Here is a 27264-nt window from a genome sequence, read left to right as displayed (position 1 = left end):
GCACCTGTGCGGGTCCGAAAGCAACCGCCGCAGCAGCTCATCACTGATGCCTTGCCGACCCTTCCCGCGCGAGCTAACACCATCATTCAATGCGCCATGCTTGGCCCGTTCGAGAGCACACAACCGCGCGTGATTTGGCCCACACATGGCATTTTTCGGACATCATCGTCATTGCTGTGGCTGTTGATACGTCTCCAACGTATCTATAATTTTTTATTGTTCCATGCTATTATATTATCTGCTTTGGATGTTTTATATGCAATAATATGCTATTTTATATTATTTTTGGGACTAACCTATTAATCTAGACCCTAGTGCGAGTTTATGTTTTTTCCATGTTTTTGAGTATTGCAGATAAGGAATATTAAACGGAGTCCAAACAGAATAAAATCTCCGAAATAATTTTTGTTGGACCAGAATAAACCTCCTAGACTTGGAGAAGGGGGAAGGAGACCTGCCGGGATATGACAAGCCGGCAGGGCGCTCCCTAGGCTTATGGCCCCCCTGCAGCTCTCCCAACCCTAATCCTTGGCCTATAAATTCCCAAATATTCCCCCATTACCAGAACGACACCAAAAAATATCTTTCCGCCGCCGGGAGCCTCTGTTCCGGTGAGATCCAATTTGGGAGCCTTTTCCGGTAATTTGCCGAAGAGACAATCCATCACGGAGGGCATCTACATCAACTCCATTGCCCTCCAATGATGCATGAGTAGTTCACCATAGACCTACGGGTCCATAGCTAGTAGCTAGATGGCTTCTTCCCTCTCACTGTTCTTCAATACCGTGTTCTTCATGATCTTCATGGAGATCTATCCAATGAAATACTCTTTTGCGGTGTGTTTGTCGAGATCCGATGAATTGGGGGTTTATGTTCAGATTATTTATGAATATTATTTGAATCTTCTCTAATTCTTATATGCATGATTTCATATCTTAGCAAGTCTCTTCGAGTTATTGGTTTGGTTTGGCTAACTAGATTGGTAATTCTTGCAATGGGAGAAGTGCTTAGTTTTTGAGTTCAATCTTCTGGTGTCCTACCCCAGTGACAAAGTAGGGGTAGCAAGGCACGTATTGCATTGTTGACATCGAGGATAAAAAGATGGGGTTTTCATCATATTGCTTGAGTTTATCCCTCTACATCATATCATCTTACCTAATGCGTTACTCTCTTCTTCATGAACTTAATACTCTAGATGGAGGCAGGAGTCAGTCGATGTGTGGAGTAATAGTAGTAGATGCAGAACCGTTTCGGTCTACTTGACACGGACGTGATGCCTATATGCATAATCATTGTCATGGATATCTTCATAGTTATTCGCTTTTCTATCAATTGCTCGACACTAAATTGTTCACCCACGGTATTAGTTTCCTTCATTATTATACTTTCAGATCTATAAACCAAAAATACCAACAATATATTGCTTCCATTTATTTACTTTTGTTTTACTTTTAGTTCTAGCAATATTTTATCTATCTCTCTCAGATCTCATCCTTGCAAATAACCGTGAAGGGATTGACAACCCATTTTTAGCGTTGGCTGCAAGTGTTTGATTCTCTGTGTAGGTTCTAAGATTGGGGCCTTGCTTGTTAGTCCTACTGGATTGATACCTTAGCTCTCAACAAACTGAGGGAAATACGTATCTACTTTGCTGCATCACCCTTTCCTCTTCAAGGGAAAACTAATGCAAGCTCAAGAAGTAGCAAGAAGGATTTCTGGCACCATTGTCGGGGAGGATACATAGCCAGATTAAGCCTACCAAATACCCATCACAAACTTATCTCTTGCATTTACTTTATTTGCCATTTGCCTCTCGTTTTCCTCTCCCCACTTCTAAAATGATTTTCAAAAATTACCAAAAAGATTTGCCTTTTATTTGCCATTCTTCCGTTCATCTTTTCGTTTGTTCGTTTCCATGACTCAACCCAAAAGTTTTGATCTATATCTTAAAAAGTTGGAAGATATTGAGAATAATGCTAAGGGATTCATGTCGCTCCAATTGGACGAACAAACTAAAAACAAACGAAAAGACAAACGGAAGATGGGCGAATAAAAAGGCAAATCTTTTTGGTATTTTCTAAAAATCATTTTAGAAGTGGGGGAAAGGAAAACGAGAGGCAAATGGCAAATAAAGTAAATGCAAGAGATGAGTTTGTGATGGGTACTTGGTAGGCTTGATATTGCTACTTCTTGAGCTTGTGTTGGTTTACCCTTGAAGAGGAAAGGTGTCGGTGCACTGAAGACTGGGGTCTCTTGTGCCCCAGACTTGTGCACGGGCGCTAGAAACCCCTTTGAAGGCAGGGCACGACGAAGGCTGGCAGGGAGATTACTCCCCAAGCTCACCAAGGCCACACCCCTCCAAGGGTGTGAGGAACAAGTCTAAGGTACAAGGCACCGATGAGTCTTCCTAGTCAGGAAGACATCCAAGGCCCCGACAAGTCCTCTTTGCCGGGAAGATAGACAAGGCCCCGGCGAGTCCTCCTTGCCGGGAAGATGGACAAGGCCCCGGAATGCCTTCCTTGTTGGGAAGGCAGACTAGGCCACTAGCGAGGGCACCAGCCCGGCAAGCCCCCTTCGCCGCCAGGTATTCCCTCCTTCCACAGTGCCACCGCTACCACAATGCCAGTGCATCCCTCATGCGCCAGCACAACACCCAGGTGTCAAAACACCTGGGTACGTGTCGATACCATCCTGATGCAGGTCAGGAGACTGATGAAGCATTTACTGCCCCTAACATCGCTGTAGATGGATAACAGTGAACCATATTCACTGTGCAGCTCGTGAACCCACTATTCAGCACTGTTGGTGACCCCTTTGCCTATAAAAGGAGGCCCAATGCTCAGTTCTAAGGGGTTAGACACTTTGGGCATTGGCCATTAAGCAATCACTATAGCAAGTAGTCCTACACCAAACACCTAATACAACAAACAATGCAGGAGTAGGGTTTTACGCACTAAGCGGCCCGAACCTGGGTAAAAACATTCCCCATGCTGATCGCTAGCTCTGCTCTTGGCGTCACTCCTCTCCCCGCCGAACGATCAAGGTATTCGTGGAGGTTCCCATAGGTGTCGTCCCCGACATCTTTGGCGCGCCAGGTAGGGGGTTGATACGTCCCAAACGTATTTGTAATTTCTGCTTGTTCCATGATCTTTTGGGTGACATTGTTATATGTTTTGCTACACTTCTATATCATTTTACAAATATTTGGACTAACCTACCAACTCAGTGCACCCAGTGCCAGTTTCTGTCTGCTGATGTCTATTTTGCAGGGGCTTTTACCCAATTTTCCGACGCCCGAAAAATCCCAAGAAAAATATATCAAAATCAGTGCACCAGAAGCTTCATGAAGCACGAAAGGGGGCCGCAGGGGTGCTAGGGGCCGCCCAGGAAACCTGTGGGCGCGACCGACCTCTAGGTCACACCAGGAGGCTGCCTGGGTGGGTCACATGCCCTTTGGTGCCCTCCTTTCGCCTATATTTACCCCTTGACGAGGAAAACCCTAGATGGGATCCAGAATCACGAATTTCTCCATCGTTCCGCCACCGCAACGCTTCCGAGATGGGGAGCATCAGGAGACCTCTTCCCGGCACCCTACCGGAGGGAGGATTGACCTCCGGGAGCTTCTCCACCGCCATGGATGCTTCCCGGACGTGCCGTGAGTAGTCCTCCTTGGACCATGGGTCCATGACCAGTAGCTATGTGATGTCTTCTCTCCAATTTTGTGCTTCAAGGGTTAGTCAATTCTCTTGCTATTTCTATGCTTGGTTTGTTGGCATCCGATGGATTATGAGATTATGTTCAGATTGTTATGAGTTATATATTTGATTATCCTTTTATATTATGTTCCTTAGTGATTCATGCATGTTCTCTGTTACTATTCATTGCTTTGGCCGAGTAGTAGATTGTAACTCCAAGAGGGAGCGTTATGCATGATTGTGAGTTCATGCCCCTCGATGTCTAGCTTGAGTGACAGAAACATGAGACTAGGGGATGTGATTTGCCACCAGGAAGAAAACAACGATGCTTGTGACCATGGTTGCAAGGATTCTTTACCTTACGTATAGTTCGTTAATGCAGTTGTCCGTTGCTTTGAGTTTACACTTTGGATGGGGCTCGCAACTTAATATCGGCGAGTTGTTCTGGATAAATATCTCAAGGTGTATGATTAGTAAGTAGATCCTGATAAATAAATGATCTACTTGTCTTGGCATACTGCCCATTACTATTGAACCTCTAACTATCAAGTAGCATAATCAGCATTGTGGTGCGTTCATAATTCTGTCAATTGCCCAATTGTAATTTGTTTACCCAAGCATAGTTGTTTATCGTATTTCGGGAGAGAGACTTCACTAGTGAACGTCATGTGACTCCAGTCCATATCACCATCATTGTTACACCTCCATCATTTACTACTTTCATTTACTTTTCCGTTGCAATTACTATTACTTTTCCCGCTTGTGTTTTGATCCTTTGCAAACTACAAGGCCGGAGAGATTGACAACCTCTTTGTACTCATTCGGAGCAAAGTTATTTGTTGTGTGTGGAGGTCCATGTCTTTTGCTAGCCAGGACAACATACACCTGCTTGTTGATCCTAGGAGTCCTCTTGGTTCGATAAACCTTATAGTCTCCGTGTGAGGGAAAACTTGTTGCTGACTACATCTCAACATTCCACTTGGGGTAACCAACGAGGTGCGAGAAGTATATACATCATCTCATCATCAAGCAAAGTTTTCTGGCGCCATTGCCGGGGACTCCACTTTTCAAGATAGGGCAGTTGCATGCTATCTTTTACCTTTGCTTTTTAGTCTTGTTAGTTTTGTTTCTAGTTTTTTTCTTTAGAGTCTTATACCAAAAACCACAAAAAAATAGTTGCTCTGTTCTTGCTTGTTGCTGCTGCTATGCGTTCCACTAAGAACACCAAGTTGTGTGACTTCACTAGTTAGGCTTATGGAAAACTGCACTCTTAGTTTGTTCCTTGGGGAAGGCCGCTTTACCACACCCGTGGTAGAGAAGTCTCCTCCACCTACTGAATGTATCCCATTCAAAATACCACTTGGGATAATTGAAATAATTAGGAATACTTGTTATGCAAAAGATGGAATAGTCAATCCTAGTATTCATTTGTTGAAACTTACAAAACTTTGTGAGTTGTTTAAGATTTCAGGTTTGACAAGAGATGGAGTCATGAGGAAATTATTTGCCTTGTCACTGAAAGGAAAACCATTGGAATGGTATAGGCTACTCGATAATTCTCACCTACGGGATTGGGAAGAGATTCAGTCTCTCTTTTACTCCAAGTTTTATCCTCTTCATGAAGTGGATGAGAATAGGAATTATGTTTATAATTTTATCCTCATGACGGAGAGAGCATAGCTCAAGCTTGGGGGAGACTAGAAACTTTAATGCTAAAATGTCCTAACCATGGGCTCCCCAAGGATATTTTGCATGTGAATCATGGTAACAATGCTTTATGTGATACTTATATTTTTGAGTTTATTCATGGACTCACTGAAAAAATTTATGAGAAGGGAACATATGCTTATAGATATTTCAATAATATCAAGTTCCCTCTCTTTATGTTGAAGGTTTTGAAGCTCCACTTGCTTTGCCTTCCTATGCTTATTGCTTTGTGCTTCAATGAATTATTCTATTGCAATATTCCTATGCATAGGAAGAATGTTAGACTTAAATGTGGTTGGTATTTGCTTCTTGATACTCTCTTTTGTTCTACAACTCTTATTCCTACGAGAGCATCATTAAAATCTTAAGCCCATCTTTATGGCTATAAAGAAAGAGCTCTAGGGAGACAGCCCCTGTTATCTTTACTTTGAGTTTTTACTTTCAGTTTTAGTGGTCTTGATGATTTTTACTACAGTAGCAACATCATTGTATCTTTGTTTTCAAGTTTTGTGCCAAGTTTTCGCCTCCAATTGCAAGGAAGTTCAAAAATTGTGACATGTTGTCTAGAAACATATTTTGTGTGTCTGGCGGAAAAATTCGCCAAAAATCACCAGATCATCTTTTGGATCTGAATTGTTTTGACAGTATGCTCTATATAATTTTCTTTCTGTCACCTGTTCTGAGTTTTTTGATTTGAGTTGCGGAAGTACCCCGAAAAAATTATTTACTACCTGTTGTGCTGTTTTTCACACATTTTGCCACGTTTTGCGTTTTCATCATTTTGCAAATCTTAAGCTTGCTTTTCCTTTGCAAAATTTTTTTAGCAATCATGAGAAATAGTAGCTTTTCATGAAAATCATTATTTCCAGTAGTTATTGAATTATTTTATCATCGGTACTAACCACTCTAATCAGCTTATGATGAGTTTCGTATGAAGGGAGTTTTCAAGTATGCGATGGAAGATGATGAAATAAGATCAAGGACTGTCAAGCGCTCAAGCTTGGGGATGCCCCCATGCACCCCCAAGAAATATTCAAGAATACTCAAGTGTCTAAGCTTGGGATGCCCCCGTGCATCCCCTTCTCAATCAACAATCATCAGTTCGTCCATCTCTATGCTATATTTTTATCACTTCATATGTTATGTGCTATGCTTGGAGTGTCCCGCTCTTTACTTTTTAGTTTGTTTTAGTTCTGTTTGTTGTTCATAACAAGTTGGAATCTAGCCTACCTTGTTTGGGAGAGAAACACGCTCCATTCCACTCTAGAACACAACATAGGTTTTCATGCTTATCCTTTTTGTGTGTTCTCTATCTTCACTTAGCTACTGTCATGCTTAGCTCTTATTTTTCATGCTATATCTTTTTAAAAGATTTTATTTAGGTTGCTTTTGGAACTCTCTTGAGTTATCATGCTTATCTTGCTTAGAGAGTTGGCTCATTGCATTGATTTGGGTATCTTGCATAAGTAGGTAATTGAGGTTGCTATTTAAGTATAGTAGAAACTTGCAATAGTTTTGAGGTATTGATTTGAGTAATGTTTGGACTATTTGTGCCAAGAGATTGAGCCTATTAGTGATAGGTGTCGTATTTTGGGAAATCCATGTGTTTTTCAAAAACTAAAAATTAGTTGAGAACTCTAGCTACTAAATTGATCGCTAACCTCTGGAGGGGTTGGAATATATAGAGTACCCTCACGTTACCATGAGTCGAGGATGCGCAAGGATAACCAAACCCCCAAATGCTCCTCCTCATGGTACTAGTCTCTTTGTGAATATCCTAACTAGATAGAGATTTACCGATAATAAGTGTATGAGTTCTTTGGACTAATGTGAGATTTACCGATAATAAGGCATCTATGTAATTCTCTTGCTATTGCTATGCTTGGTTTGTTGGGATCCGATGGATTATGAGATTATGTTCAGATTGTTATGAGTTATATATTTGATTATCCTTTTACATTATGTTCCTTAGTGATTCATGCATGTTCTCCATTGTTATTTATTGCTTTAGCCGAGTAGTAGACTGAAACTCCAAGAGGGAGCGTTATGCATGATTGTGGGTTCATGCCCCTCGATGTCTAGCTTGAATGACAGAAACATGAGACTAGGGGATGTGATGTTGCCACCAGGGAGAAAACAACGGTGCTTGTGACAACGATTGCAAGGATTTTTTACCTTACACATAGTTCGTTAATGCAGTTGTCCCTTGCTTTGAGTTTACACTTTGGGTGGGGCTCACAACTTAATACTGGTGAGATGTTCTGGATAGATATCTCAAGGTGGATGATTAGTAAGTAGATGCTTATGAATAAACGGTCTACTTTTCTTGGCATACTGCCCATTACTATTGAACCTCTAACTATCAAGTAGCATAATTAGCATTACGGTGCGTTCATAATTCTGTCAATTGCCCAACTATAATTTGTTTACCCAAGCATAGTTGTTTATCGTCTTTTGGGAGAGAGACATCCCTAGTGAACATCATGTGACTCCGGTCCATATCACCATCATTGTTACACGTCCATCATTTACTGCTTTCATTTACTTTTTCGTTGCAATTACTATTACTTTTCCCGCTTGTGTTTTGATCCTTTGCAAACTACAAGGCCGGAGAGATTGACAACCTCTCTGTACTCGTTGGGAGCAAAGTTATTTATTGTGTGTGTAGGTCCACGTCTTCTGCTGGCCAGGACAGCAGACACCTACTTGTTGATCCTAGGAGTCCTCCTGGTTCGATAAACCTTATAGTCTTCGTGTGAGGGAAAACTTGCTGCTGACTACATCTCAACCTTCCACTTGGGGTAACCAACGAGGTGCGAGAAGTATATACATCATCTCGTCATAAGGGGTGAGAGCATTTGCACTAATCTGGGAAAGCTCTGCGCCGTATTTTTAGGAGATGAGCGCACCACTGCAGTTCCCCTAAGCGGGACACATCGCTGGTCGCTCCACTCTGCTATGGCCTCCTAGCGCGTGCGCGGGCATGTTGTTGCACAAGTGCAGGCCTAGGAAACGGCCAAGTCTAACGCCATCAGGCTGATGCGCCGCTCCAGGATAGTACGTTGTTGTCGAGGGTGTGCCTGGGAGCTTCGGGGAGGCCTTCGGCGGACGCACCTCTTCGGAGTGATGCATAGCCGTCGAGGATGCGCCAACAGGTCCCGAAGCCCTAGCACGCACTCCAGCAAGAACGTTTTCTCCCCTGGAAGTGTTGCGTCGCTGCCAAAGATGTGCTCGGGGGCTCCGTCAGCATGGCCTGGCAAAATAGAAAAAGGAGTTACACCCCGGCAAACCCCTTCCCTACACGATGGTCAAAGACTATCGGTAAGAACCTTGTCGAGGAGGAGGTTGCCGCGGGCTGATACGTCTCCATCGTATCTACTTTTCCAAACTCTTTTGCCCTTGTTTTGGACTCTAATTAGCATGATTTGAATGGAACTAACCCGGACTGACGCTGTTTTCAACAGAATTGCCATGGTGTTGTTTTTGTGCAGAAATGGAAGTTCTCGGAACGTCCTGAAAATTTACGGAGAATATTTCTGGAAAATATGAAAAATACCTGCGCAAAGATCCATCGGAGGGGACGGGCCATTGGGCCACAAGCCCTGTAGCCGCGGCCTCCCCCCTGGCCGCGGCTACCAGTCTTGTGGGGCCCACGTGGCTCTACCGCCCCCAATTCCAGCAGTATTTATTCCCTTTCGTCCCGGAAAAAATCAAGAGAGAAGATTTCATCGCGTTTCATGATCCAGAGGCGCCGCCACATCCCGTTCTTGCCTTGGAGGGCAGATCTGGAGTCCGTTTTGGGCTCCGGATCAAGGAGATCGTCGCCATCGTCATCATCTACCTTCTTCCCTCTCCAATTCCATGAAGCTCTTCATCGTTCGTGAGTAATCTATTCGTAGGCTCGCTGGGCGGTGATGAGTAGGATGAGATCTATCATGTAATCGAGTTAGTTTTGACGGGGTTTGATCCCAAGTATCCACTATGTTCTGAGATTGATGTTGCTACTACTTTGCCATGCTTAATGCTTGTCACTAGGGCCCGAGTGTCATGATTTCAGATCTAAAATTATTATGTTGTCGGCAATATATGTGTGTTTTAGATCCGATCTTGCAAGTTGTAGTTACGTGCTATGTGTTATGATCCGGCAACCCCGGAGTGACAGTTACCAGAACCACTCAAGGTGATGACCATAGTTTGAGGAGTTCATGTGTTCACCAAGTGCTAATGAGTTGGTCCGGTTCTTTATTAAAAGGAGAACCTTAATATCCCGTAGTATCCATTTGGACCCCGCTGCCACGGGAGGGATGGACAATAGGTGTCATGCAAGTTCTTTTCCCTAAGCACGTATGACTACACACGGAATGCATGCCTACATCACATTGACGAACTGGAGCTAGCCACATATCTCTCCGTGTTATAACTGTTGCATGATGAATGCCATTCAACAAAACACCGATCCATTGCCTACGAGTTTGTCCCACTGTTGTTGTTACTTGCTTTGCTCTGCTGCTATTACTACTGTTGCTGCCAATGTTACTTGCTTTGTCCTGCTGCTGCTGCCACTACTGTTGCTACTACTGTTGCTTGTTGTTGCTGTTACTTGCTACTGTTGCTACTTGCTACTGTTGTCACTACTGATGTTCCTTTCTACTAATGTTACTCGTTACACATCTACTACCTGCTACAATACTTTTCTGGCGCCATTGAAACTTCAGTTAGGAATAATCTGCCATCAACAGATTCTTTCCTAGCACCGTTGCTATCATACTACCTTGGATGCTTATAAACTGCTTGAGGATACTAATCTTTCAGGTGTGGTTGAGCCGACAACTCAACTTCTAATACTGGAGAATGTCCTTTCACTCCCATCGTGTTGAACCAACAAATTTGGGTTGAATACTCTACCCTCGAAAACTGTCGCGATCCCACACGCTCGTGGGCCAATGCAAGACAATTGCTAGTTGTTGAGCAACTAGAAGCAGCTCTTTTCTGGCACCGTTGCCAGGGACTGCTAGCAGCTCTTTCCTGGCGCCCTTGCTGGGGAGAATAGCTATATTCTCTGGGTCACTTGGGATTTATATCTGCTGATCACTATGAAGAATCTGAAAGATCCAAGAACCAAAGTCTTTCCCTCAACTACGAGGGGAGGTAAGGAACTGCCATCTAGCTCTGCACTTGATTCACCTTCAGTTATGAGTAAGTTTCCGACACCACCTCTTACTAGGAATCTTGATATGTCGCATGTGCTTGATGATGCTTATGATGCTACTATGCCTGATACTGCTAGAGATGTTATGCATGATACTGCTAGAGATGCTATGCCTGATACTGCTAAAGATGCTATGCCTGATACTGCTATCCATGATGCTATGCTTGATACTGCCTTGCCTGATGATGCTAGAGATGCTATTTTGCCTGATGATGCTATGCTTGATACTGCTTTGCCTGATGATGCTAGAGATGCTATTATGCCTGATGATGCTATGCTTGATACTGCTAGAGATGTTACTTTGCCTGATATGCCACTAGGGGTATTCCTTGATGCTCATATTGCTAGAGTTACTCCCAATGCTCGTGATGCTTCTGAAACTGCCGATACTATTGAGATAGAACCTGCTTTTGCTCCGGCTAGATCTAGCTCTCCTAGATATGAATTGCCTGATAACCTGAGGGTTATGTTATGGAGGGAGAGATAGCTGAGGATTTTCTTGCGTGTAAGGATGCCTATGACGCTGAGAAATTATTTCTCAAATGGAAGGAAAAATCTCTGAAAGCTAGGATGAAATACGACCCGAAGTTTGCCACTTCACCTATCTTTATCATCGATGAGGATTATGAATTCTCTGTCGACCCTGAGATAATCTCTCTAGTCGAATATGATCCTTTCCACGGTTATGAGTCTGAGACGGTTGTAGCCCGTCTTACCAAACTACAAGATATAGCCACCCTTTTCACTAGTGAGGAGAAGATCATCTACTACTATATCCTTAAGTTGTTTCCTTTCTCTCTAAAGGATGACGCTAAAGCCTGGTTCACTTCTCTTGCTCCGGGATGTGTGAGTAGTCCCTAGGATATGGTCTATTACTTCTGTGAGAAATATTTCCCTGCCCATAAGAAGGAAGCTGCCTTGCAGGAAATATACAACTTTGCCCAACTCAAAGAAGAGAGTCTCCCACAAGCTTGGGGGAGGCTCATCTAGCTATAGAATGCTTTGCCTGATCACCCTCTTAAGAAGAATGAGATACTTGATATCTTCTATAACGGACTTACCGATGCTTCTAGATACCACCTAGATAGTTGTGCCGGTTGTGTTTGTAGGAAACAAACTGTAGAACAAGCTGAGATCCTACTGAATAACATCTTGATCAACGATAATGCTTGGACTATTCCCGAACCACCTCCTAAGCCAACTCCTAAGAAAAGAGGTATTCTATTCCTCAATCCCAAAGATATGCAAGAAGCCAAGAAATTTATGCAAGAGAAAGGCATTAGAACTGAAGAAGTCAAAAATATACCGCCTATCGAAGAGATCCATGGTCTCGATAACCCGATACAAGTAGTAGAGGTGAATTCTCTGCGTAGATTCAATGAGAGTGATATTCCTTTTGACAAACCTGCTAGCCTATGCTTTGATGAATTTGACAACTTTGTTGCCAAACAACAGAGTTTCAATGATTATGTTGGCAGACAATTGGAACAAAGTACTTGTATGCTTAGTCATTTAAGTGCTTGTGTAGACAGAAATGTCAATGATCTGAGGCTTCTGAGTAAACATGCCTCTATGGTTACTACTCAGGTAGAACAAGTACTTAAAGCTCAGAATGAATTGCTCAATGAATTAAATGACAACTCTGTCAGAGCCATTTCTAGAGGAGGCAAAATGACTCGGGAACCTTTGTATCCTGAAGGCCATCCTAAGAGAATTGATCAAGATTCTCAAGGAATTAATGCCAATACACCCAGTCAACCTAAGAATAAGAAGAAGGATGATAGAAACCTACATGTCAGTTCATCAAATACTGTCACACCTGAAGAACCAAATGATATTTCTGCGTGTGATGTAGAAACACAATCTGGTGATGAACATGAACCTGGTGACAATATGGACAGCGATGTTCATAATAATGCTCAACCTAGCAATGATAAGGATGTGGAGATTGAACCTACGGTTAATCCTAATAACCCACAACCTAAGAGATACGATAAGAATGACTTCACTGCTAGGAAGCATGGTAAAGAAAGGGAGCCATGGGGTCAGAGACCCATGCCCTTTCCTCCTAAGCCATCCAAGAAAAGGATGATGAGGATTTTGAGCGCTTTATTGAAATGTTGAGACCCGTCTTTCTGCAGATGCGGTTAATTGATATGCTCAAAATGTCTCCATATGCCAAGTACATGAAAGATATCGTGACCAATAAACGGAAGATACCAGATCTTGAGATTTCCACCATGCTCGCCAATTACACTTTCAAAGGTGGAACTCCTAAGAAACTTGGTGATCCTGGAGTGACCACTATACCTTGCTCCATTAAAGGAAACTACGTAAGAACTGCCTTATGTGACCTTGGAGCCGGTGTTAGTGTTATGCCTCTCTCTCTCTCTCTCTCTATCGTAGACTTGAACTAGATAAGTTGACACCCACTGAAATTTCTCTGCAATTGGCCGACAAATCAACTACTTTCCCTGTCGGCATTTGCGAGGATGTGCATGTTGTGGTTGCTAACGTTACTATATTAACGGACTTTGTTATCCTGTATATTCCTGAGGATGATGCCATGGTGATCATTCTTGGAAGACCATTCTTAAACACCGCAAGGGCTGTTATAGATTGCAGCAAAGGCAATGTCACCTTCCATGTCAACGGTAATGAGCATACAGTGCACTTTCCGAAGAAACAATATCTAGTACATTGCGTCAATGCTATCTCAAAAACTTCATCGATTCTTATTGGGAGCTTTGAATGCCCGATTCCTCGTGTTAAGATGAAGTATGATTTGCTTGTTGGGGACATTCATATCCCCATTGAGGTGACTTAGTGGCTATTCGACAATTCTCCGTTTCCTTTTGCGATTTGAAAAAGTTTTGTCATGAGGATTTGATCAACCCGATTGACGGATTTCTTTCGATGACCATGAAATGGATGAATCAAGGAGACACATACCTCTGTTTTAAGCTTTCACTTTCTGTTGCTTAGAAGAAAAATGATAGATTTAGTTTAGTTTTTCCTATTTTCTGTTTTAGCGTCCCAGAGAAAAGTACACAGAAAATAAAAGTACTTCGATGGTCCTGAAAACCAAATATGATTTTTTCTGGATTTTTTGAAAATTACTAGGACTGAGAGCTGGTCTGGGGCCACACCAGTGGGACACAAGCCCTGTAGCCACGGCCTCCCCCCTGGCCGCGGCTACCAAGCTTGTGGGGCCCACAGGGACCCCCTCCACTCATTCCAGCTCCCATCCTCTTCTTCTACCTCCAGAAAAAATCGTTTCGCAGCTCAAACTCGTGTTCTTGCTCATTTGGCTGTGATTTTTGATTTCCTTGCTCAAAGCACCATTCTCCGAACCGTTTTGGGGAAATTACTCCTTGGTAAGTGACTCCTCCATTGGTCCAATTAGTTTCTACTCTAGTGCTTTATCCTTCGCGTATTCTTGCTACCTTGGTGACCCTGTTCTTGATCTTGAAATGTTGATTTTAGCTGGTCCCAAGTAGTTTTAGCGTGTGATACGGTCTCTAGGCACTAGTAGGAGTAGTGGCTACGAGTTGGGTTAATCCTTACTCACTTTTCTTTCGAAGTCTCTAAAAATTTCAGAATTTTTTCAGAGTTAGAAAAGGGGAAAGATGAGGAGGTTCTTGAGAGGCTCTGCAAGTCGTAACCCCAAGGAGGATGAGAAGAACCACCCCAAGTACGTGGTTCCTCGAGTCACAGAAGTTCGAGCGTGCGAGTGGCCAAGTGATGAATTTTTGTGCGCCGCTGGGCTTTATGAAGACTTTTATTACTTGGTGGAGAACGCAGGTCTTACCGCGTTCGTTGAAGATAAGTGCCCACAATACCTCCTCCTCACCAATATTTTCGTTCAAAGCTTCAACTTTTATCCGAGGAAGAATCCTCCTATGGTTGAGTTCATGTTATACGATATCCCCCAGCGCATGACACTACAGGATTTTTGCAATGTGTGCAAATTTCCTTATGTTGGGGATATTCATGATCCTCGTCCACGGGACTTGGAGGCTTTCATAGATACTATTGTTGTTGGAGAGGAGAGAGGAGTGTCTCGCGCTAGAATTGCTAGCATACATTTTCTTGTGCTTCGGTACTTCTCATTATTTGTGGGAAAATGTTTGATTGGCCGTGGGGAGGCTGGATCACTTCGCTCTCCAGACCTTGCGGTTCTGCGCGAAAGCCTTTATGACAATAAGACTTATAGCCTAGGTGCTATAGTAGCTCAGCGGTTGAACAAAAACCGTTCTGAAGGTGTCGTATATGGAGGTATCTATGCTAATCGTCTTGCTAGACACTTTGAGATACCTATTAGACTTCGCGAGGAAGAAGAGATGCTTCTTCCTGAGAAATATCTGGATTATGACAGCATGGTTCGCCATGATTTTTTGGATAAAGATGCTAGTAGACGGATGATTTATAACCTGGTATTTAGTCAGGGTACTCGAGAGACTATTACTTTGCCTGCTCCTTCTTTGTTCAACCTTTTATGCAGGCAGGTACATTATCATGCCCTCGGACATCTACGCGTATTGGGGCTTGGCCCAACCACAAGTGCCCGTGCCCGAACCGCCAGTCGAGTACCAGAGGCCAGTTTATCAGTGGGAGCCAGAGGAGCTCACACAGCAGTGGCATCCACAGTCCGCTCCGGAGTATCCCGGAGCTGGTTATTTCCCTCCTTGGGAGTAGACCAAGTTAGGCCAAAAGCCTAAGCTTGGGGGAGTACGTGTTTGCACCAACTTTACATTCATGCTTATGCTTTCACTTTGTTAGTCGATGTTTACACTTTGCCACTGTATTATCCATGCTAGTTTATTTTTTTTTCTTGTTTTCTTGTTTTGTGTCCTTTTGAGAAAACCCAAAAAGATTTTCCTTTCTTCTTTTGCTTGTTGGGAGCTTTCACGTGTAATAGTTTTCTTTTTCTTCGAGTCGAGGTAGAAGACCATGGTTACAATATTTAGTGGCTCTCGCATGCATACTTGTTCATTTGTTAAAGAGCCATATTACTTTGTCTTCTCCTTTATGTTTGCCTGTAGATTCAGCTTAGTCCAATGCACGAGCACTCTTATTATTGTTCACATCGTTCGATCGTGCAAGTGAAAGGCAATAATGATGATATATGATGAAGTGACTGAGACTGGAAAAGCTGGTATGAACTCTATCTATTTTGTTTTTGTAAATATCACTAGCTTGTCGTCCCAGATTCAGCTTTCTTGAGAGAGAACCATGTTTGCAATGACAACTTAGAGATCATAGTTTCTGATGCCATGCTTAATTAGCTAGGAGCTCATAATGGTTTGTCTTGAATGCCAACATAGATTTTGAGATGACTATGATGTAGTATGATGGTATTCTCCTTTGAATGATTCAAGTGGCTTGACTTGGCGCATGTTCATGCATGTAGTTGAAACAAAATCAACATAGCCTCTATGATGTTCATGTTCATGGTGATTTATATCATGCTCATGCTTGCACTCAATGTTAGTTAATCTCAATGCATTTTGGTGACTGTTGTCGCTCTCTAGTTGGTCGCTTCCCAGTCTTTTGCTAGCCTTCACTTGTACTAAGAAGAATTCTACTTGTGCATCCACTTCCATAAACCCAAAAGTTTTTCCATGAGAGTCCACCATACCTACCTATTTGCGGTATCTACCTACCGCTCCAAGTAAATTTGCATGTGCCATTCTCTAAACCTTCAAGAAATAATCTGTTTTGCTTGCCTGAACCGCTCATGTCGTCACAGGGGGCTATTGGTACCTTCCATGTTAGGCGTGTTATCCTCGACATGTGTTTAGTCACTGTCATTCACGATAAAGGGGCCGGTAATTGGAATGCCCAGTTCCACGCTTAAATTCAAAACATAACTGTAAAACAAGACTCCCCCCAGATTGATGTTAGTATGGACGGTACCCGAGGATTCGGCTAGCCGTGGAGTGTGATTGATTGGTGGTGGGGGAGTTAAAACTTTACTTTTCTGTTTGGGAACCGCCCATAGCATGAGTAGCATGGAATATATTGAGAACTCCTGGTCATTGCGTTGACAATGAAAGCATGCCACCCGCAATTATTATCTCTGTTTTCAAAGCTTGAGCTCTGGCACCTCTGCAATCAATGCTTCCCTCTGCGAAGGGCCTGTCTAGTTATTTTCCTGTTGAGTCATCCTCTTCTTATATAAGCACCAATTAGAGAGCACCTCTGTCAGTTTTATGCTTTGCTTTTGATTGATATTGAGTATGACTATGACTGGATCGTTGTTGCTATGAATTACAATGTTTAGTCAGCCCTTGATCTTTGAAAGTGCTCTGCATTTATGTTTTGCGGTCTCAGAAAGAGCTAGCGAGATACCACCTATTCATATTGCTTCATGCTTGTTTTGATTGAATTGTTGGTATCTGAAACTCATCATTATTTGCTCGCTAGCTGATTATGCCATTGATATTAGTTTACCGTGAGACCTAGGTGTCACTTGCTTATGTGGTTAACTTGTGATCTTGCTGAAATTCTGGTCATGAGTTAGACATCGTTGCAACAACAAGATCAAACAGAGTTTGTCAATGTTTTCCTTTCTCTTTCAGTTTGTCAACTGAGTTGTTTGAGGAGAAGCAAGGTTTTAAGCTTGGGGGAGTTGATACGTCTCCATCGTATCTACTTTTCCAAACTCTTTTGCCCTTCTTTTGGACTCTAATTTGCATGATTTGAATGGAACTAACTCGGACTGACGCTGTTTTCAGCAGAATTGCCATGGTGTTGTTTTTGTGTAGAGATGAAAGATCTCGGATTGTCCTGAAAATTTACGGAGAATATTTCTAGAAAACAGGAAAAATACCTGCGCAAAGATCCACCGGAGGGGACGGGTCAGTGGGCCACAAGCCCTGTAGCCGCGGCCTCCCCCCTGGCCGCGGCTACCAGGCTTGTGGGGCCCACGTGGCTCTGCCGCCCCCAATTCCAACGCTATTTATTCCCTTTCATCCCGGAAAAAATCAAGACAGAAGATTTCATCGCGTTTCATGATCCAGAGGTGCCGCCACATCCCGTTCTTGCCCTGGAGGGCACATCTGGAGTCCGTTTTGGGATCCGGATCAAGGAGATCGTCGCCATCGTCATCATCAACCTTCTTCCCTCTCCAATTCCATGAAGCTCTTCATCATTCGTGAGTAATCTATTCGTAGGCTCGCTGGGCGGTGATGAGTAGGATGAGATCTATCATGTAATCGAGTTAGTTTTGACGGGGATTGATCCCTAGTATCCACTATGTTCTGAGATTGATGTTGCTACTACTTTGCCATGCTTAATGCTTGTCACTAGGGCCCAAGTGCCATGATTTCAGATCTGAAATTATTATGTTGTCACCAATATATGTGTGTTTTAGATCCGATCTTGCAAGTTGTAGTTACCTGCTATGTGTTGTGATCCGGCATCCCCGGAGTGACAATAACCGGAACCACTCCCGGTGATGACCATAGTTTGAGGAGTTCATGTGTTCACCAAGTGCTAATTCATTGGTCCGGTTCTTTATTAAAAGGAGAACCTTAATATCCCGTAGTATCCATTTGGACCCCGCTGCCATGGGAGGGATGGACAATAGATGTCATGCAAGTTCTTTTCCCTAAGCATGTATGACTACACACGGAATGCATACCTACATCACTTTGACGAACGGCAGCTAGCCACATATCTCTCCGTGTTATAACTGTTGCATGATTAATGTCATTCAACAAATCACCGATCCATTGCCTACGAGTTTGTCCCACTGCTGCTGTTACTTGCTTTGCTCTGCTGCTGTTACTACTGTTGCTGCTACTGTTACTTGCTTTGTCCTGCTGCTGCTCCCACTACTGTTGCTACTACTGTTACTTGCTACTGTTGCTACTTGCTACTGTTGTCACTACTAATGTTCCTTTCTACTAATGTTACTCGTTACACTGCTACTACCTGCTACAATACTTTTCTGGCGCCATTGAAACTTCAGTTAGGAATAATCTGCCGTCAACAGATTCTTTCCTAGCACCATTCATACTACCTTTGTTGCTTATATCCTGCTTGCAGATACTAATCTTTCAAGTGTGGTTGAGCCGACAACTCAACTTCTAATTCTGGAGAATATCCTTTCACTCCCATCGTGTCGAACCAAAAAATTTGGGTTGAATACTCTAACCTCGAAATCTGCCGCGATCCCACACGCTGGTGGGCCATTGCAAGACAATTGCTAGTTGTTGAGCAACTCGAAGCAGCTCTTTTCTAGCGCCGTTGCCAGGGACTACTAGCACGGGCTACTACATCGCGCTTGCCGGGGATGTGAGGCCCCGGCAAAATATTCAGACGCCGCGAGAAGATGTGTCGCGGCACGAGAGATAAGTGACAAAAACTCTTGCTAAGATTTTTGAGTAGATAGATTGTTTCCCTTTTAGAGATCGCGATATTTGTATGAGAAACCTGTGCGCAGTGGAACCTTGCTAGGATGAGTGCACCTTGTTTCTGTTTTGAACTCGTTCAACGACCTGAACAGCCACAGAGCGCCTTCACACTGTTTTGAACTTGCTCAACAGGCCAAGTAGCTACGCAGCACCTTATTTCGCCTCGATCCGCGCTCGACGATTTAAACGGTTGTACTGAGTGCGGCAAGGAGTCTTCCGGTAACGGCCCCTCCGACGAACTACTAAGGATCCGTTCCTCAAAGCACTAATGGCAGGACCAGTCTAGCCAGTAAACTTCCGGAAAACTTTAAGGATGTATCATACAAAAAGGGGGATCACACAAAAGGAAAACAATATTTCATTCATTTGTTTGAGGGAAACTCACACATATTACATGGATGAATTTTACTACTCTAACCTATGATATTGTCTTTGGCGAGGAACGATGCTTGCCGGACAAAAGTTCAAGAAGACAAAAAGACGAGGCCCGGGGCGCAACCCAGGCTGGCTCCTCCTAGACCAGCACTACGCAGAGGAGAACGGGGCCAGAAGGGATGGCAGAGCTAGGAACCAGGCGCTGTCGGGAATATGGGGCAGCGTCGGTTCTTCTGGCGCGTCGGTCCCAACTCGGGAGGAGGAGAGCCGGGGACTGACGGTGATGGTGCAGCCGGCGGTCAGTCCGAGGTCAGATCCTCGTACCCAGGCTTAGCCTGCCGAGGGTCTGACCTGTACCCACTCTCGCTCCCATCTGTCCCTTCCTCGTCGCTCCCACGCGAGGAAGGGCTTTCAGTCTCGCTCGAGCTCTCTTCGCAGCAGCTAAGGCGTACACCTGATCTCCCGTATAGCTTGACAAAGAGCAGGTTGTCCGCCATCATCTTGAAGCGGAGAACGTGCCCATCCCAGATATTGTGGGCACGAGCGAAGCTCTTTCACCCACGACTAAGGAACAGGAGACGAGGCCCCGGTTGCACCACGGCCACCGGTACGACGTCGTTGCCGCAGCCATGCACCCAGAGCCACAGCATCGGGAGTTGAAGTCGGGTCCTGAAGCGGCCTTGCAGCTTGACAAGGAACTCCAACAGAGTCCTTTCAACATAAGTCCCCACAGGAGTGAGCCTCGGAGAAGGTGGGGTGCTGGAGTAGCATCCTGCCTTCCTCGGCCACGTCCTCCGTGACCACCACAGCCCCTCGCCCCTCCGCCACCTTGGGCGCTCGAGCCGTCCTCCGTAGCTGCGGCTCCTGAAGCTGTGGCATGATCCGAACGGGAACCTCTCGTCGCTCTGACGGCTGATGGTGGCCGCCCTCGTCTCCTAGCCATGATTAGGGGCAAGCGCTGCCTGAAACTGAAAAATATATTGCAAAACAGGCTGGGGGTGTTGTGCGTTTCACGAGTTGGATGGATGAGCAAAACCACCTCGCAAATCCCCTAATTTATAGGGCGAAGCACGAGGGCTAGCCCTCCTCACTCCAGAAACTGCCGCCCCTCTCGCCCCAATCGCCCGTGGTCACGGGCAAACAGGGAGCCGCCCTGCTGCACTATTCCATGCAGGGTCGGGCCCTGCCACAGCTGCGACTTTTAAGGCCACGATCACCACTTGCCTGACCGTTACTGCGCATGCCTCACGCGTGGCAAAACGCTTCGGGAGGAGGGACGGTGATTGATACATCTCAAACGTATCTATAATTTTTGATTGTTTCACGCTGTTATCTTGTCTTCTTTGGATGTTTTATGTACCTTTTATATCTTTTTTAGGACTAACTTATTAATTCATTGCCAAGTGCCAGTTCCTGTTTTTTCTATGTTTTTGACTCTTTTCAGATCTGATTTTGGAACGGAGTCCAAACGGAAGAAAAACTACAAAATGACTTTTTCCCGAACGGAAGAAGATCAGGGGGATTTTGGGCCAAGCCAGGTGGGCTCCAGGGATTTGATATCATTGTAAGTCTCTCCGAGTCTTGGGTTTTGTTTGGCCAACTAGATCTATGATTCTTGCAATGGGAGAAGTGCTTGGTTTTGGGTTCTACCACGTGGTGACCTTTCCCAGTAATAGTAGGGGCAGCAAGGCACACATCAAGTAGTTGCCATCAAGGGTAAAAAGATGGGGTTTTTATCATTGGTTTGAGATTATCCCTCTACATCATGTCATCTTGCTTAAGGTGTTACTCTGTTCTTATGGACTTAATACACCAGATGCATGCTGGATAGCGGTCGACGTGTGGAGTAATAGTAGTAGATGTAGAAAGTATCGGTCTACTTGTTTCGGACGTGATGCCTATAGATATAATCATTGGATAGATATTGTCACGACTTTGCATGGTTCTATCAATTGCTCGACAGTAATTTGTTCACCCACCGTCTACATGCTTTCATGAGAGAAGCCACTAGTAAACACTACGACCCCCGGGTCTATTCACATCCATAGTTTACACCTCCGCTTTTACTTTGCTTTGTTACTTTGTTGCTTTCAGTTCTCACTTGGCAAACAATCTATAAGGAATTGACAACCCCTTCATAGCGTTTGGAGCAAGCTTTTATGTTTGTGCAGGATCTTGTGATACTCCTCCACTCGATCGATACCTTGGTACTCAAACTGAGGGAAATACTTACCACCGCTGTGCTACATCACCCTTTCCGCTTCGAGGGAACACCAACGCAAGGCTCCAAGGCCACGGGGGAAATCCTTTGCGTACTTGCCTAGGAAGTCCCTTAACGCGTAGCCGCAGCTGAAGGATTCCTGGTGCCGTCGACACGACAATTTCTGGCGTCGTTGCAAGGGAAGCACAACTGACATGAGTGATACGTCGCAAACGTATCAATAATTTTTGATGGTTTCACGCTGTTATCTTGACAACTTTGGATGTTGTGTTTACCTTTTATATCTTTTTTGGGACTAACTTATTAATTCAGTGCCAAGTGCCAGTTCCTATTTTTTCTGTGTTTTTGACTCTTTTCAGATCTGATTTTTGAACGGGGTCCAAACGGAATAAAATCCCCGAAATAAATTTTTCCAGAACGGAAGAAGATCGGGAGACTTGAGGGCCAAGGTAGGGGCCCCACACGGAGCCCACAAGCCCTGTTGCCGCGGCCAGGGGGCCCGCAGCAACCAAGCTTGTGGCCTCCCTGGCGCTCCCCTGTCCTAGCTCTTTGGCCTTTAAATTCCCTAAAAATCCAGAAAAAAATCAGGGCATCCACGAAAACACTTTTCCGCAGCCGCAAGCTTCTGTTTCCGCGAGATCTCATCTGGAGACCCTTCCCCGTGCCCTGCCGAAGGGGACTTTGTTGTTGGAGGGCTTCTACATCAACATCATCGCCTCTCCAATGACTCGCGAGTAGTCTACTTCAGACCTACGGGTCCGTAGTTAGTACCTAGATGGCTTCTTCTCTCTCTTGGATCTTCAATACAAAGTTCTCCATGATCTTCATGGAGATCTATCCGATGTAATCCTCTTTGGCGGTGTGTTCGTTGAGATCCGATCAATTGTGGATTTGTGATCAGATTATCTATGAATTATATTTGAGTCTTTGCTGGTTTCTTATATGCATGATTTGATATCCTTGTAAGTCTCTCCGAGTCTTGGGTTTTGTTTGGCTAACTAGATCTATGATTCTTGCAATGGCAGAAGTGCTTGGTTTGGGTTCATACTGTGTGGTGACCTTTCCAAGTGACAGAAGGGGCAGCAAGGCACGCATCGTGTTGTTGCCATCAAGGGTAACAAGATGGGCTTTTATCGTAGATATGGGATTGTCCATCTACATCATGTCATCTTGCTTAAGGCGTTACTCTGTTCTTTTGGACTTAATACACTAGATGCATGCTGGATAGCGGTCGACGTGTGGAGTAATAGTAGTAGATGCAGAAAGTATCGGTCTACTTGTTTTGGACGTGATGCCTATATATATAATCATTGCGTTAGATAACATCACGACTTTGCGCGGTTCTATCAATTGCTCGACAGTAAGTCCTTCACCCACCTTCTACTTGCTTTCATGAGAGAAGCCACTAGTGAACACTACGGCCCCCGGGTCTATTCACAACTATCATTTCCACTTTCACTTTTACTTTGCTTTGTTTACTCTTTGCTTTCAGTTCTCACTTTGCAAACAATCTATAAGGGATTGACAACCCCTTCATAGCGTTGGGTGCAACCTCCTTGTGTTTGTGCAGGTACTTGTGACTTGACGTTCTCCTCCTACTGGATTGATACCTTGGTTCTCAAAACTGAGGGGAATACTAACCGCCGCTGTGCTACATCACCCTTTCCTCTTCAAGGGAACACAAACGCAAGGCTCCAAGGCCGCGGGGAAATCCTTTGCATATTTGCTAAGGAAGTCCCTATAGGCGTAGCCGCAGCAGCAGGATTCATGGCGTCGTTACCAGGGAAGGTCTGTTGTCGCAGTAGCAGAAGGATTTCTGGCACCGTTGCTGGGGAGGAGATCTATCCAAGTAGGTGTCACAAACTCATCTCTTGCATTTACCTTTTTTGCTAGTTGCCTCACGTTTTCCTCTCCCCCACTTCACATTTGTCTTTTTCATTTGCCTTTCTCCTTTGCCGTTTCCTTTTGCCTTTTTGCCGTTTTCCTTTGTCGTTTTGTTTTGCCCTTTGCCGTTTTCCTTTGCCAGTTTTCTTGCTTGCTTGTGTTCTTGTTGGTTTGTTGAAGTCATCATGGCTGAAAACACCAAACTTTCCGACTTCTCGAGTACCAATAATAATGATTTTATTAGTACTCCGATTGCTCCCGCCACTAGTGCGGAATTGTATGAAATCAACGCAGCTTTGCTGAATCTTGGTATGAAAGAGCAATTCTCTGGCCTTCCTAGTGAAGATGCCTCATCCCATCTCAATACCTTCATTGAGCTTTGTGATATGCAAAAGAAAAGAGATGTGCATAATGACGTGATTAAGTTGAAGCTTTTTCCTTTCTCGTTGCGAGATCCCGCAAAAACTTGGTTTTCTTCTTTGCCTAAAAAAGTATCGATTCTTGGGATAAGTGCAAAGATGCTTACATATCCAAGTATTTTCCGCCGGCTAAGATTATCTCCCTACATAATGATATCATGAATTTCAAGCAACTTGATCATGAACACGTTGCACAATCTTGGGAGAGGATGAAGTTAATGATTAGAAATTGTCCCGCTCATGGCTTGAGTTTGTGGATGATTATACAAATATTTTATGTTGGTTTGAATTTCGCTTCTCGCAATATCTTGGACTCCGCCTCAGGTGGAACGTTCATGGAAATCATGTTAGGAGACGCTACAAAACTCCTAGACAATATCATGACCAACTACTCTCAGTGGCACACTGAAAGGTCACCTGCTAGCAAAAAGTTACACGCTATAGAAGAAATTAACTCGCTTAGTGCTAAGATGGACGAGTTGATGAATTTGGTTGCTAGTAGAAATGCTCCTTTAGATCCTAATGACATGCCACTATCTTCTTTGATTGAGAGTAGCAACGCTAGTTTGGACGTTAATTTTGTTGGTAGGAACAATTTTGGCAACAACAATGCTTTTAGAGGAAACTATGTTCCTAGGCCTTTTCCTAGTAACTCCTCTAACAATTATGGCAATTCCTATAGCAACACTTATGGAAATCACAACTAATTACCCTCTGATTTAGAGAGTAATATCAAAGAGTTCATCAACTCTCAAAAGATTTTCAATGCGTCCATAGAGGAAAAACTACTCAAAATAGACGATTTGGCTAAGAGCGTTGATAGGATGTCTTGTGATATTGATGCTTTGAAAGTTAGATGTGCTCCTCCCAAGGTCAACTTGGATGAAACTTTAAAATCTATGTGTGTCTCTATGAATGAGAGCAAACAAAGAACTGTCGAAATTCACGCTAGGCATGAATGGTTTAAAAGGGTGCGTTCTAGTGATGCAAATCACGAAGATCTTAAAGTGCTTGGTGTGACTCCTCTTGAATCTTTGTTTTCGCGTGTCAAACCTATTGATGATGGGGCTGGATATGAATCCACTTTGGTTGAAAAATGCCCCAATGATTCGGAGCCCACCTATCTTGATGATAAAGGTGTCGAATGTGGAGTAGAAGAAATCAAAATTTTGGGTAGTAATGAAACTCCCACTTTGGATTTCAAGGAATTCAATTATGATAGTTGCTCCTTGTTTGAATGCATTTCCTTGATGCAATCCATTGCAAACTCTCCACATGCTTATAGCCAAAGCAAAGCCTTTACTGCACATATCGTAGATGCTATGATGAAATCTCTTGAAGAGAAGCTCGAATTAGAAGTCTCTATACCTAGAAAACTTCATGATGAGTGGGAACCTACTATCAAAATCAAGATCAAAAACTATGAATGCAATGCTTTGTGTGATTTTGGTGCTAGTGTTTCCGCGATTCCAAAGTATTTATGTGATATTCTTGGTTTTCATGAGATTGAAGAGGGTTCTCTTAATTTGCATCTTGCGGATTCTACTGTCAAGAAACCCATGGGAAGGATCTATGATGTTCTTATTGTTGCAAATAAGAACTATGTACCCGTGGATTTCATTGTACTTGACATAGATTGCAATCCTTCATGTCCCATTATTCTTGGTAGACCTTTCCTAAGGAATATTGGTGCTATCATCGATATGAAGGAAGGGAATATTAGATTTCAATTTCCCCTAAAGAAGAGCACGGAGCATTTTCCTAGAAAAAAAATAAGATTGCCTTATGAATCTATGATGAGGTCTACTTATGGTTTGAGCACCAAGGATAACTATACGTGATTCCATCACCTTATGCCTAGCTAAGGGCGTTAAACAATAGCGCTTGTTGGGAGGCAACCCAACGAATCTATCCTTTTTATTTATGTTTTGTGTTTTCCACACTTCTATAATTCTGTTATGATTGTGTTTTTTGTGTTTCTTTTTGCGTTTGTGCCAAGGAAAACCGTTATGATTAGTCTTCGGGATGATCGTTTGGTCATGCTTGAAAAGACAGAAACTTTATGCTCACAAAAAGAATTTCCATTTTTTTCTGTAAGAGCTTTTGAGTTGATTCTTTTTGCTGCTGATTCCTACGCAAATTCTTCAGACTGTCGTAATTGTTCAGAATTTTTAGGTACGAGAAGTATACGAAGTATACATATTGCTACAGACTGGTCTGCTGTCAACAAATTCTGTTTTTGTTGAGTTGGTTGCTTATCTTGATGAAACTATGGATAGTATTGGGGGGTTTTAGCCATGGAAGATTGAAAATACAGTAACCCAACATCAACATAAGTAGAATTTAAGTTTGCTATAGTACCTGAGGAAGTGTTGGTTTGCTTTCTTATACTAATGTTATCACGAGTTTCTATTTAAGTTTCGTGTTGTGAAGTTTTCAAGTTTTGGTGAAGTTCTTATGGACAAAAATATAAAGAGTGGCAAAAGCTCAAGCTTGGGGATGACCAAGGCACCCCAAGTTGATTCAAGGATGCCGTAAAAGCCTATGCTTGGGGATGCCCCGGGAATGCATCCCCTCTTTCGTCTTCAATCCATCGGTAACGTTACTTGGGGCTATATTTTTATTCACCACATGTTATGTGTTTTGCTTGGAGCGTCTTGTATCGTAGGAGTCTTTTATTTTTGTTGTGTCACAATCATCCTTGTTGCACACATAGAGAGAGAGACATGCACTCACCGTGATTTTGTCGAGCTTCACTTATATCCTTTGGTTAGACAATCCAGCTCACATGTGCTTCACTTATATCTTTTAGAGCACGGTGGTGCGTAGCTTGGTAGTTGATCTATGCTATGATAGTACTCTCAAAAGGGGTATTTATCCAAAGGGGTATGAAAACTTCCACCTTCATGTGCATTGAATTGTTAGAGAAGTTTGATTCATCTCAATTAGTTTTGAGTTGTGGTTGTGGTAATATTGAAGTTATATTAGTAAGGTGTTGTGGATCTAGAAATACTTGTATTGAAGTTAGTGATTCCCGTAGCAAGCACGTATGGTGAACCGCTATGTGATGAAGTCTGAGCATGATTAGTCTATTGATTGTCATCCTTTGTGTGGCGGTAGGGATCGCGCGATGGTTTATACCTACCAACCCTTCCCCTAGGAGTATGCGTTGAATGCTTTGTTTCGCTTACTACTAAACTTTTGCAACAAGTATATGAGTTCTTCATGACTAATGTTGAGTCCATGGTTTAGATGCACTTTCACCTTCCACCATCACTATCTTCTTTAGTGCCGTGCAACTTTCGCCGGTGCACAAAACCACCCATATAGC

General features: G+C 43.5%; 1 protein-coding gene across 1 annotated transcript in view; it reads right to left on the bottom strand.

The window, feature by feature from the left end:
* The window catches only part of LOC123396420, a 28730-nt gene extending 8824 nt beyond the window's left edge, over positions 1-19906 (bottom strand). The window contains exon 1 of the mRNA XM_045091359.1: positions 19761-19906. Within this exon, the coding sequence (XP_044947294.1) occupies positions 19761-19906 (146 nt within the window). The remainder of the gene's footprint in view (positions 1-19760) is intronic.
* Positions 19907-27264: the final 7358 nt, after the last annotated feature.

Source organism: Hordeum vulgare, chromosome 5H, assembly GCF_904849725.1.
Source record: "Hordeum vulgare subsp. vulgare chromosome 5H, MorexV3_pseudomolecules_assembly, whole genome shotgun sequence".
Classification (NCBI taxonomy): domain Eukaryota; kingdom Viridiplantae; phylum Streptophyta; class Magnoliopsida; order Poales; family Poaceae; genus Hordeum; species Hordeum vulgare.
This window is presented reverse-complemented; position numbering and strand designations above follow the sequence as displayed.